The sequence below is a fragment of the Miniopterus schreibersii genome (genome assembly GCF_964146895.1).
Source record: "Miniopterus schreibersii genome assembly, chromosome: 16".
Lineage (NCBI taxonomy): Eukaryota > Metazoa > Chordata > Mammalia > Chiroptera > Miniopteridae > Miniopterus > Miniopterus schreibersii.
The window spans coordinates 36,433,782-36,445,637 of NC_138116.1; the positions used below are offsets into that span (position 1 = coordinate 36,433,782).

The following is an 11,856-nucleotide window of genomic DNA, read 5'->3' on the forward strand; positions in this document are numbered from 1 at the left end:
AACTCCCTCTGAGATGATTTCTCTGTCCTGAAGCTCCTCGCCTCTGCCCTTGCTCACTGACGGCTCCCTCTCCCCGCCCACACTTGCGTCCTAATAGTTGTTTGCTTGCCTCTGGCACAGCCGGTCCCTCTGACTCGCAGGACAGGGCTCACCCAGATGGGTATCAGGAGCCCGAGCCTCAGTGGGAAGGGAGGGACCAAACGCTGAGGAAGAGACAGGTGACGCCCGTATGGTTGGGACATTGCCCTCCTCCTGGTCAGGGACCCTATAGGTGCTCTGGGGCCTTTGTCCGCCGGCCACTGACACCCCCCCCCCCCCCGCCAAGACCCTTTCCTCCTCTCTCTGGGCCACAACTGGGCACAAAGCACCCACATTCCTACGTGTGAATTATCCGCGTGAATCACTATACAGGAGTGAGACACATTCAGTCATAAGTCACACGTGACTAGAGAGACACGCAGGCGAGTCTCACGCGCATTCCTGCACAGTGCATGAGGGTCAGAAACGACTCTCCTGTCATCCCACACACCGCACCACCGGCCCACGCCCGGCCCTCTGTGTCTCCTGTCTTTGGCACGCCAGATCTCAATCTCTCTCTCCCTCGGAATGGAGCCCGTCAGGGTACCAAAGTGGACTCCCAGCGCACGGTATCTGAGCGCCATTCTTTCTGCCCCGGGCACGCCCTCGACCTTCGGGCTGGTGGGCGGGAGCGGGGGTGCCGGGGTGCCTAAGATTTAGGTCGTCCATACCAGGGAGAAACCTCCCCCGAGGATAGCCCGCAGCCCGCAGCCCGCAGCCCGCAGCCCGCAGCCCGCAGCGGCCCCGCGCGGCCAGTCCCGGCACCGCACCATCCCAGCCTCCGCGGCGCTCCAGCCCGAACTAACCAAACAGCGGAAACTGCTCGAGAAAGGCCGGGTGGGAAGCGCGATCAGCAGTCGCCCGCTGCTCCAGCTTCCTTCGGGTCTGTGCCGGAACCTCTGGGCACTTGCATACGATTCCCCGCCGGTTTTGCAGGCGTGAAGTTTTACAAGTAAAATACTCTTAAGCGTAGCAGAGCAAACCAACCAGAAGAGCCCGGATAGCTCAGTCGGTAGAGCATCAGACTTTTAATCTGAGGGTCCAGGGTTCAAGTCCCTGTTCGGGCGTTAGTCTTTTCCCTACCTAAACAGCAGTCTTCACTTTTAAGTACAATTAATACTTGTATTCCTTCAAACAAAACAAAGGAAAAGAATAACGAAAATACTATTAGTTTCAAAAGGAAGTGGTACTAAGTGATTCAGGGTTTTAGTGTTCAGAAGGTAGAACGAACAACGGGAAGGAAAGTAGAGATGTTTGAGAACAGAACATGTATATGAGTCATATACGCTAATTTAAATTTTCTAGTAGCCACATTAAAAATAATAAAAAGTTTCATCAAGCTGTAAACACATTAAGTGTGTGCAGGTTCTTTGTATATCAATTATATTTCAATAAAGCTAAAAATGGAAGAATAATAATAGAAGAAACAGTGGAGGTAGCAGGCGTACATGGGAGCTCTCTGCACTTTCTGTTCAATTTTTCTGTAAACCTAAAACTGCCCTAAGAAATAAAAATGTTATTTTTTTTAAAGAGTAAAAAGCAAGTCTAAATTAATTTTAATAACGTATTTTATTTAACCCAAAATATCAAAAATTTTGGCATTTTAACATGTAATCAATATTTTAATGTTAATGAAATTATAACAATTTTTTGTACTAAGTCTCCTAAGTACAGTTTCTATTTTACACTTACAATACATCTCAATTCATATTTCAGACGCTCCATAGCAGGGACTACCTTATTCGACAATGGTTTTTATGTTGTTTTGTCTTTTGTGAATGACAGAGTGCAGAGTAGAACAGAGAGTTCACTGTTATATACGTACTCAGAAAGACGTTTCCTCGGGTCGGTTCCATGGTGTAATGGTTAGCACTCTGGACTCTGAATCCAGCGATCCGAGTTCAAATCTCGGTGGAACCTGAAGCTTCGTTTTCACTACCTGCCAAAAACAGTCTATTATGTTATGCATTAGTTTTATATATGAGGTTCTTTTATGATCTAAGAGGATCTGAAAAGAAAAACTACGGTTTTGTTCTTTGAGCATTCAGACTGGGTAATTTAGAACCTCTAGCACACCCTGAGGAAAAAACACAGCCAATCGCTTAAATATGTATATGAACAAGTGTTGCGATAATTTTGAGAGATAAGGATGTTATTTGAGAAGGTGTTAAAGAGATCAGTTACGAGGAAATGAAGGTTACTTTGGCAGTTGCGATCAGGTTTTGGTTTCTGGCTGGGATTTAGACCTAAGCAGGATATGTCTGAAACACCAGAGGGGTGACAGTGGTGAGACCTCTCTACCAGATGTCCTCGTAAAATTGAGGAAGATCCCACAAGGGCCTGTATGAATTTACAGGGTGCGTGAGCCAGGAGGAAAACTGACTTGGCAGCGGTGGGATTCGAACCCACGCCTCCGGAGAGACTGGAGCCTAAATCCAGCGCCTTAGACCGCTCGGCCACGCTACCTGCGTGAAGTAAAGGGTCCTCCATAGTCCTCCTAAGAGACTATAGAGAAGTAAGCTGGATATGGTTGCGTTAAATTGGTCTTCTTTGGAAACCATCTAAACTCAGAACTACGGAGCAGCGGATAGCAAAGCAAATATACCAAAGGAAACAGACGCACAGAAATTTACAAAGAAACAAGTTTATTTTGATGGGTGGAGCCACATCTGGGAGGGGGTGCGCCTGGGCTGGAAGCATCCCCCAAGCAGGCATCGGAGCTCTGTGCTCGTCCCCTCGCTCATATTCAGTTGCTCTCTCTCCCTGTGTCTTCCACCCACGTGCTCCCGCACTCCCACCTGGCTCACCTGCTTTGCGCCCGCTACCTCTCCCAGGCAGGCCTCTGAGGTCCTAACCGCGCGCTCTTGGCGTACCCCTCTCCCTCTCCCACCCCTTCTCTCATGCCAGTTCCCGTATGCCGTCAGACGCCGCCGCCGGTCAGCGGGCTCTGTGGCGCAATGGATAGCGCATTGGACTTCTAGTGACGAAAAAGCGATTCAAAGGTTGTGGGTTCGAATCCCACCAGAGTCGGTTTTATTTCAACTTTTTTTTTTTTTTCTCCTTTCCTCTTTACCCATTTTTTTCTTAAAGGTCCCCATCCCTTCTCCCCCTACCCTAACTCTGTTTTCCACCTGTTTTCAGTTCCAACCTCAGTCTCCGCTCTGCTCTCTTCTTTACTTACCTGTCTGCCCCGGGGCTTGGGCCTTGGAGAGCAGGACTGGGGGGACGGGAGACAGAAGTGGAGGGAAAGTGGGCGTGGACGCCGAGATAAAGGCAGGCCCCTGGCTCTGGGATACATGGGGATTTAATAACCACTTTATTCCATGCACTAGGGACTCGAGAAGGGACTGGGGCTGGGCTGGGGGCAGAAAGGGTACAATCCTAGACGCAAGGGGGGAGGGGAAAGGGACAGGAACCAGGAAAATATATATTTATATAGATACTCTAATATAGACCACATCTCACCCGCGCGCTGTGCCCGCGCGCCCCGCCGCCCTCCCCAACACCTCCTCGCCGGGACACCCGGATCCCTCTGCTGCCTTTAGGCTGGAGTCTCTACCCTACCCCCAGCCCCGCCCCCACCCCCCAAAGCTTAGGGCCAAGGTCTCCAGAAAGCGGGCGGCGGGGGCGGCGGGGCCTTGGGCGCCCCGTCTTGTCTGTGAGGAGGCGGAGGCGGCGGCAGCAGTCCGGTGAGGGGCGCCGGCTCGCCGGAATCCCCGGCGCGGGGGGAGCAAGGGGTCGGGGACCAAGCACAGCCAGGGCTAGGGGGGCCCTGGCGTACTGAGGGGCGCTGGCGCAGCGCGGGGCCAGGCGCCGGGGCGGCGGGGTCCAGCGGTGGGCGCGACGCTTGGAGCCTCGGGTCTACGGGTTCCGGCCGCGGCGGCTTGGGGCGCAGGTAGACGTGCAGCGCGGAGAAGAGCTGGGCGCGGGCGGCCGGGCTGGCGTCGTGCGCGAAAGCCGCCAGGCGAAGCAGGCACTCTCGGAAACCCGACAAGTAGCAGCTGGCGAGCGCCTCGGCGTCCTGGGCTGGGAACCGGGGGACCCCTGGAGCCGCGCGGCGGGTGCGGCGGACGGGAGGACAGGCGGTTCAGGGCAGGGTCCCGGCAGGGGTAAGGGAAGGGGCGGGGCGCAGAGGTACCAGGGCCGGACCCGCGCGCAGAGACAAGAAACCAGACGGACGGACAGAGAGAGAAAATGAGGGAGACACAGAGACAGACACGCGCGGGTGTTATTAACCTCGCCTCGGAGCAGAGCCTGCCACTCCCCAAGCCCACCGTCCACGGCAGAGTCCGCCCCATCTACCCCGGCCCGGGCCTCGGTGAGTCCCCCCTCCCGCCCGCCGCTGCCCCACCCCCGCGCTGTACCCGGGGGCTCCACCCGGCTTCGCTCCCTCAAGTAGCCCACGGCGAACTCCAGTATCTCTGCCTTCTCCAGCTTCGGGTTCCGGAGGTTCTACAGACAGGAACGGAGGGCGCAAAGACAGAGGGGTGGGGAGAGAGGGGGAAAGTGGCAGGGGGAAGAAAGGAGGGAGGGATGCAGGAGCTGGGGGTGTCCCCGGATCGCATTTGCGCGCTGACCACAGAGCACGCTACCTAATACCGAGTGGAGATGACCAAGAAGATGGTCCTCGCCCACCCTGAGACGACCTGTCCAACCCGAGGGGGTGAAACCAACCCCGCATTGTGAGGAAGGCATTTGAAGTAGCAAACCCAAGAGTGAACTTAACCACCCTGCTGGCTGTTGGGGGGGGGGGGGGGAGAGGAAGAATTTACAGACCCAGAGGTTGAAACGGACCCACCCTGGGAGTGAAATTTACAGAGCAGGGTGTGAAACTTACAGACCCGAGAGGTGGCCACGAAGATCGCGTTCTGAGAGCAAGAGGGGGTCTGGGATGGGATTCCAAGGGCGGGACTCAGGTCAGGATGCCTTGGGGCCAGGGTCGCCAGTGCAGCCAGCATTTGTCCCCACCCAAGTGGGAAGCCCTGGGACGCGAGGACGAGATGCTTGGGGGTCCGGAAGGACTGACCTGGTCCCGGGTCCGCTCCAGCAGCAGCAGCCTCAGCTCTTCCAGGCTGCGGTTGATGCGATCTCGGCGCCGCTTCTCCACCAGCGGCTTCAGCATCTGCGACCAGCAGGAAAGGGAGAGCGGGCCGACCGGACCAAGACTCAGCGCGGCCGCGGGGCGTCGGGATCCCGCCCCCGGGAGAGTCCCGCCTCCACCCCTTCCCCAAGACTCCCGAGAGCCTAGGGCCCGACCCACTCGACCCCTCTCCGCTCCCCCTCCCGTCGCCCCTAAGGTCAATTTCTGAAGCTCGCCTCCTCTCTCTCCCGGGTCTTCTGCATTCTCCTCTCTCAGTCTTGTCCTCCCTCCTCCCCTCTCTGTGTCTCTCCTCTTTTCTCTCTACTTCTCCGCATCGTGCAGTCTCTCTCTGTCTCAGTGGAGAACTTTGGGGGCCCTCTTTGCGCCCAGACACGTGGGCCACAAGGTGCCGGACTCAGAGTTGGCGGCCCTGAGTGTAGAAAGGGAGATACCCAGCGCGACGGCGCCTCCTCTTCTCCCTCTAACCCGGCTAGGCGGCCACGGCTCTTAACTGGCTCTAACATCTTCCGCCGGGTCTCAGGCCTCCGGAAGCAGTGCCCACCCGGCCAGCCCGCGAAGAGCAAGTGCGCACCTCCGCTTTCTGTTTCCACCCCCCTCCCTTAGCTCTGTGCTCCTCTCGGTTATTTCACTCAAGCACCAGCCCCCTCCCACGCCCCCGAGGCCAGCTCCAGTTACCCAAACCCCAGCCTCCTGCTTCTCCCGCCCACGCGGGTCCTGCTCTGGCCCTGTCCCCTTCTTCATACTTCGCAGCTTCCTCCCCAGCTACTGGCCCCTTGGGTCTCCGGTGCACAACCCCCCCCCCATCCCAGCGCCTGGCCCCCTCCCTGACCCACGCTCTCAGAGACACGGTCCCCTGACCGGACCAGGGATCTCTGCTCCCTCTTCTCCCGCCGCTCACCTTCGGGCCGTCCCTATTCTCAGCTCGATCCCGGGTGACCATCGCTCCTCCGGATCCTGGTGTGGACCGAGTCGCCGCTCGCGTTGCGCCTTATATCCCCCTCGGGCTCCCGGTTGGGGGGCAGGGAGGACCCGGGCCCGCCCTCTTAGGCACCCAGATCCTCCCGGCGTGGCCCCGGGCACGAGGCTCCCGGAAAGGGGCGGAGCGCTGGGGGGAGGGGAAGGAGTGGCACTGGCTCCGGAGTGTGGGAAACGGGGGGCCAATGCAGCACCAGCTGGGTTAAAGGCCATAAGGCTGTATAAGGCGGGTCCCAGCTGACGGGAGGAGGTTATTAGGGGGAGAAAGAGTTCAGGTGATTTGGGGACAGAACTTGCCTCCAGCATCGCAGCTATCTTTGGAGGTCACTGTACCCACACTGACTGTAAGGAAGAAGTTAGCACCCCTCAGCCCTTAGGCTGATCGTCCCCAAAAATTCACCTCCTACTGAAGACAGAGACCTGAGTGTGAGAGGTGGATCCGTCTAATTCAACTGGGGCTCTGTCTGGAGGTGGAAGAGCAGCTCTGTTCGCTCTAACGATCTAACGGAGTCATATTAAGTTCCCCAGCAGGGGAAGGGACTTGGTCCACACCGGGGTCCGGAGGAGCGAGGGTCACTCGTGCTCGCCCGTGCGCACTGGGCACCGGTCTAGGCCGGACCGTTTATACTGAGATATGCAGTAAAGGTCCAACTCTGGACCCAGCGGGGGGACCCCCCCACACACACACACACACACATAACGACGTGTTATCAAGTAGCTATTATAGAATCAGAGTCGGGGAAAGGACCATCCTGAGGGATGTCTGGACTGCGGCAGAGGGAACCTCAAAGAAAAGGAAGCAAAGCACCGGCGGGAGGTGGAGAGATCTTCCCACTTACAAGTATTTGATGCAAAACCTATAAGAGATTCAGGCGTCTGGCTGCCACACCACCTGACACAAGTGCTCTCGCTTTGCCTGCTCCCAGGAACCTCCTCGTGACTGTAGGGGAGCAGGGAGCAGTTTTCTTAAAGGGACACGAAAGGGATACAGAAAAGGGATCGACACCCACCTCAGACCAAGATCATGACCCTCTGCAGGACGATGCGTGAACACTCGGAGACTACTGGACAAAATGCTTAAGAAGATAAAATCAGAGATTCAACGAGACGGCAAGAGGTCTGAGGACAAGGAGCCTTAAAAGACAAGGTTGGTCAAATCTGAATATAGCTGCGGAGTCAGAAACGGATGAGACTCCGCCTGGCCCTCCCAGTGCCCCTCCACCCTGGTGTTTTTCACCGAGCTTGCCTCGCCAAAGCCCGAGCCCGAAGGGACACAGACCTTGGGGAGGGCGCTCCCATTTGGGTTCAGGGCCCCCAGCAACCCCACCTCCCCCTACCTGGGCCAAATGGGAAAGCAGATGTGTGGCCCCAGCAGCCCCCGCCGCCCCCCTCCTTGGGAACCTGGGCTCAGGCTGAGTTTTTCTCACCTGCACGCGAGGTTTGGGGGCCCCGGGCTGTTAGCACCTGGGTGTGGGGCCGCCCCTGGCCATATGGGGCGACTTTATGGCCTGGTGGCCGGAATCGGGCGAGGAAGGATGGCGGGGTTGCTCCACCCACGTGAACTATTCAAAGCCACTCTTTTGCAGGATTCCTAGTTAACACAACCCGCCTGAGCGCTGCTGTCTCAAACTCTCATAAGGTCTGACGAAGGGCTTCTTCCGTGAGCATTGGTGGTTCAGTGGTAGAATTCTCGCCTGCCACGCGGGAGGCCCGGGTTCGATTCCCGGCCAATGCAACACTCACTTTTTTCCCCCCCAGAACCGAAAGAAGTTTGATTACGTGTCCGAGAAGCATCTTTGATCAGTATTTTCACCAGCTATTACTATTTAACTTTTTTACTCTATCGCAGGGATTGAGGCTCTGGATGGAGATCTTGATTCCATACCTCCTCAACGCCCATCCTCCCGGCCAGGGGGTCCTCCTGCCTTCCCCACCCCTTCCTCCTCCCCCAGCCCCCGCACCTCGGCAGGCGTGACCCTGAGAAAGGACACGGCTCTCGGATCCCCGCCCCGGGGGTCCTCTGGGACCTCCGCAGGGGAGGGGCGAGGTCTTCCCGCGCTCTAATTCCCTTGCTCTTCCTTCCATTTCTCCCGCTCGCTCGCTCTCTGTCTCACCTCCTGTTCTCTCAAAAGAGCCCTTTCTTTTTCCAAGTCCAGAGGTCTCGGCCTTTTGTGTCTTGCAGTCTTTCTGTGCTGCGTACCTCCTGGCGTCTCCGTCTCTGTGCTTCACGTTCTTTCCGGGTCTCTTAGCAACTTTTGCGCGCATCTCTCTGTGTCTTTACGTGTCTCTGCATTTCTGACTCCGGGTCTCTCCGGCGTCTCCGCCTCGGTCTCTGGGCGTCTCCGGGTCTCTGGGATCTCTCATCTTCTTTCCGGGTCTCTGTCCCCTGCCCGCACTCTGCGATCCCACGCTCCTGCCGTCCCCTGGGAAGCTCGCTCACACCTCGGGGTTCCTGCCACCCCCCGCCCGCCCGCCCCTTCCCGGCGGCTTTGATCCCGCACGCGTCGCGCCGGCGGGCGGCCCGGAGCACCCGCCAGCTGCCGCGGCCACTCTAAGCGGGGGCGGGGCCGGCCGGGCTCCCCGCCGGCGGGGCCGGTGTCTGCGGTCTTCCGCAGTGTTTGGCCTCCCTCCGCGGCCCTGCTCCCGGCTCTGGCTCCGGCTGCTGCCTGGGCTTGTGCCGCCCGGGTCCCTGGGTCTGGGGCTCGGCGCTGTCTCTCTCCGCCACTCTCTCTGGAACTCGCCCCGGGCCTGTGTCTCTGCCTTTGGTTTCTGTCTCCTGTCTCTTTCAGCCTATCTGTTTCATCCGGGCCCGGGCCTGGGTCTTTCTTGTCTCTGGGTTGTGTCAGTGGATGGGAATGCTCTCTTCTCAATTCTAAGGTGGGACAGTGCCCCCTTCCCCCCACCCCCACCCCCCGAAGGAAAATGTACAACAATCTGGGCATCTGTATGTCTGTGCGCACGGCCACTGTCTTACTCACTCAGCCAATATTTATGGAGTGCCTCCTGTGTGCTCCGCATGATTACACTTTGAGGGTACATTGGGCCTGGGCTCTCCTGAAGCTTACATTATAGTGGGCAGGGGAGACAGAAGATAACTAAAAGCAAAAAATAATGTAAGTTCAGATGGTATAAGGCTGGGGGCGGCGAGGAAAGTCCGGATATGGCAATGACTTGAGAGTGAAGTGCTACTTTTAGCCTGGGTGTTCAGAGGCAACTTCTATCAGGAGGTGATATCTGAGCCCAGCTCAGCCAGCCCTGAGACCAGGCAAAAGAAACAGCAAGTGCAAAGGCTCTGAGGCAGGAACAGGTTTTGCTGGTGGGAGCTAGAGAAAGAGGGCCATTGTCCTTAGGAGGGAGAATTTGGCGCTGCAGAGATAAAAATGGAAGGTATGGCCCATCACATAGGGCCTTGGAGGCTCCTGAAGGACTTTGAAGTTTAGTCTAAGTGCAATGGGAAACCAGCGGAGAGTTTTAATAGGAAAGTTATATTCACTGATCTATGTGTTAAAAGATCACTTTGGCTGCTGTGAGGGGGATGGAAACAAGGATATCATCTGGGTTGCCAGAGCAGTCATCTAGGCAAGACATGATTGTGGCTTGTGCTGAGGTGGTGGAGAGGGAAAGTGAACACCTAGGTTTTTAGCTTAAGTAAACCTGAGGTTGGTGGTGCCTTTTATTGAGATGGGAAGGAGGAAGGGACAGAAAAGGTTTGGGGAGAGAAAATAAGCATTTTACTTTATTCAGATTAGTTGAGACCCCCTTAGACATCCAAGTGGAGGTCAAGGTAGGGCAGGGATATACAAGTTTAGAGGTCAGAGCTGGGGGGTAAATACAGGGGGGTCATTGGAAAGGGTGGTTTTTAATGCTATGAGACCTGAGTACCTAGGGAAGGAACGTGGAGAGAAAAGAGGCTTAGCAAGGAGCCCTGAGGCATCGTAATGCTTGAGGTCAAGTTGAGGAGGGAAGATTGTCAAAGGTGGTCAAAGAGATAGCAGAAAAGCCAGGGGAGTGGAGTGTCTGGGAAACCAAGAAAAGCAAGTGTATGAAGAAAGAGGGAGCAGTCAGCTCTAGCTGGTCAAGTAAGACGAAGAGAGAAGCAACCATCCAGTTCAGCATCTTGGAAGTCCCCGGTGACCTGGGGGGAGACTGTCAGTGCCACTGAGTGGGCTGAGGTGCGAAAGGGAAGTGAAGGCGAGCAGACAACAAATACTGACAACTCCCTCAGGTTTTGCTGTGAACGAGGAGCATCACATTGTGCGGCAGGCAGGAGCACAAGAGAGGGGGGTTGCTAAAAGGGTTTGAGGGTGATGGGAATTACCAAGACCTGGGGGGGGGGGGCGAGGTAGGTAGACTCCAATGCCAGGTAGAGAAATGAGCCTCAGCTAGCAGGGAGATGGGGGAGACAGAGGGCTTGGGACAGCTGGGGTGGGGGAAGGATGAGACAAGTTATCTCTGGCTGCTCTCATTTTCTCAGAGAAGAATGAACCTAGCTCATCTCTGGAGGGGAGAGAGCTACAGGTCGGGTCCTTTGAGGAGAAAGAAGGTGTGAAGTGTTCATTTCGGAGAGCAGGAAGGCAAACCTCTAAGCTGTGAGAGTAGGATTTCTCGGCAGGTTGAGAGTCCATTTGAGATGTGGGACCAAACATTCAAGTTTCAGAGGCCAATTCACCATGAAGCTAAAGAAGTTTATGCTTCAGGACCCCGCACTTACACAGGCTTCAGGGAGGGCAGTAGCAACGTCTTCACATGGCCATATGCTTCTGTAAAATTTGCAAATGGAAGATATATATATATATATTTTAATTTTAATTTTTTAAAATATATCTTTATTGATTTCAGAGAGAGGAAGGGAGACGGAGAGAGAGAGATAGAAGCATCAAGGATGAGCAGGAGTCATTGATCAGCTGCCTCCTGCATGCTCCTGACTGGGGACCAAGCCCGCAACCCGAGAACCGTGATCTCCTGATTCATAGGTCAATGGTCAACCACTGAGCCACGCCAGCTGGGCAAATTGAAGATATTTTTAACTGTAAATGTTAAAGACCACGGTCACTTTCCACTCTGATTTCCTTCTGTGACACTCACCACCCCTGCCGTGTTGGAGTGGCTGCGGGCATTTGAGAGGATCCGGTTATGAGGAAGGTGACTTGGAAAGACCTAAGATTTATGGTTTTGTGGGCTATGCTAATACGGTTCCCAGTCATTCTACATACAGTTAAGTCAGCCTGGCCATCCTGGTATAGGATGGCTCCCAGGAATACTCCTATCACCTGTGCCCCTTCACCAGGCTTTGCATTGTGAAGGTACAAAGCCAGAGGGCACGTGTGATATGAATGTGTCCAGTGGCTCTTGTCACTAGAAGTACATGGATAGTAGAGGAGAAACAAGATTGGAAATAGACAGAGCCAGTAGCTAGTCTGTGGAGAGTATTATAGAGGCGTGCAGGCAGTTAATTGATACACATATATTACTTTTCTGGACTTTGCGACATTTGTGGCATTTGTCAGCTTTTTCAGTTTGTAAGTTGTGATCTCTTATTTCACTCTAAATACGTTTTGTACCTAATTTTGTGTTATTTTTTCTAAAAAGACTTTCCCCAGTCCAAACACACACACACACACACACACACACACAAACACACACTTACTTTGGCCCCCCCAAAGCTGAGAGCAGTTGTTAGGGCTGGGTGATTTCTCTCTAGC

General features: G+C 55.4%; 1 protein-coding gene across 2 annotated transcripts; it reads right to left on the reverse strand.

Annotated features, from left to right (window-relative positions):
* Positions 1-3,149: 3,149 nt before the first annotated feature.
* HES7 (hes family bHLH transcription factor 7) lies at positions 3,150-8,573 on the reverse strand (the record flags this gene model as incomplete). Of its 2 annotated transcripts, XM_081162505.1 has the most annotated exons (5): positions 8,269-8,573; positions 7,165-7,230; positions 5,105-5,200; positions 4,443-4,530; positions 3,671-4,122 (listed from the first exon to the last, which is right to left on the reverse strand). In XM_081162505.1, exons 3-5 carry the CDS (start codon positions 5,198-5,200, stop codon positions 3,671-3,673), a joined length of 636 nt encoding a protein of 211 aa, XP_081018631.1. In that variant the 5' UTR covers positions 7,165-7,230; positions 8,269-8,573. The 2 variants fall into 2 exon arrangements, with proteins under 2 accessions (XP_081018630.1, XP_081018631.1); XM_081162504.1 differs by lacking the exon at positions 8,269-8,573 and having other exon boundaries at positions 3,150-4,122; positions 6,078-7,206.
* Between the last annotated feature and the right edge of the window lie 3,283 nt (positions 8,574-11,856).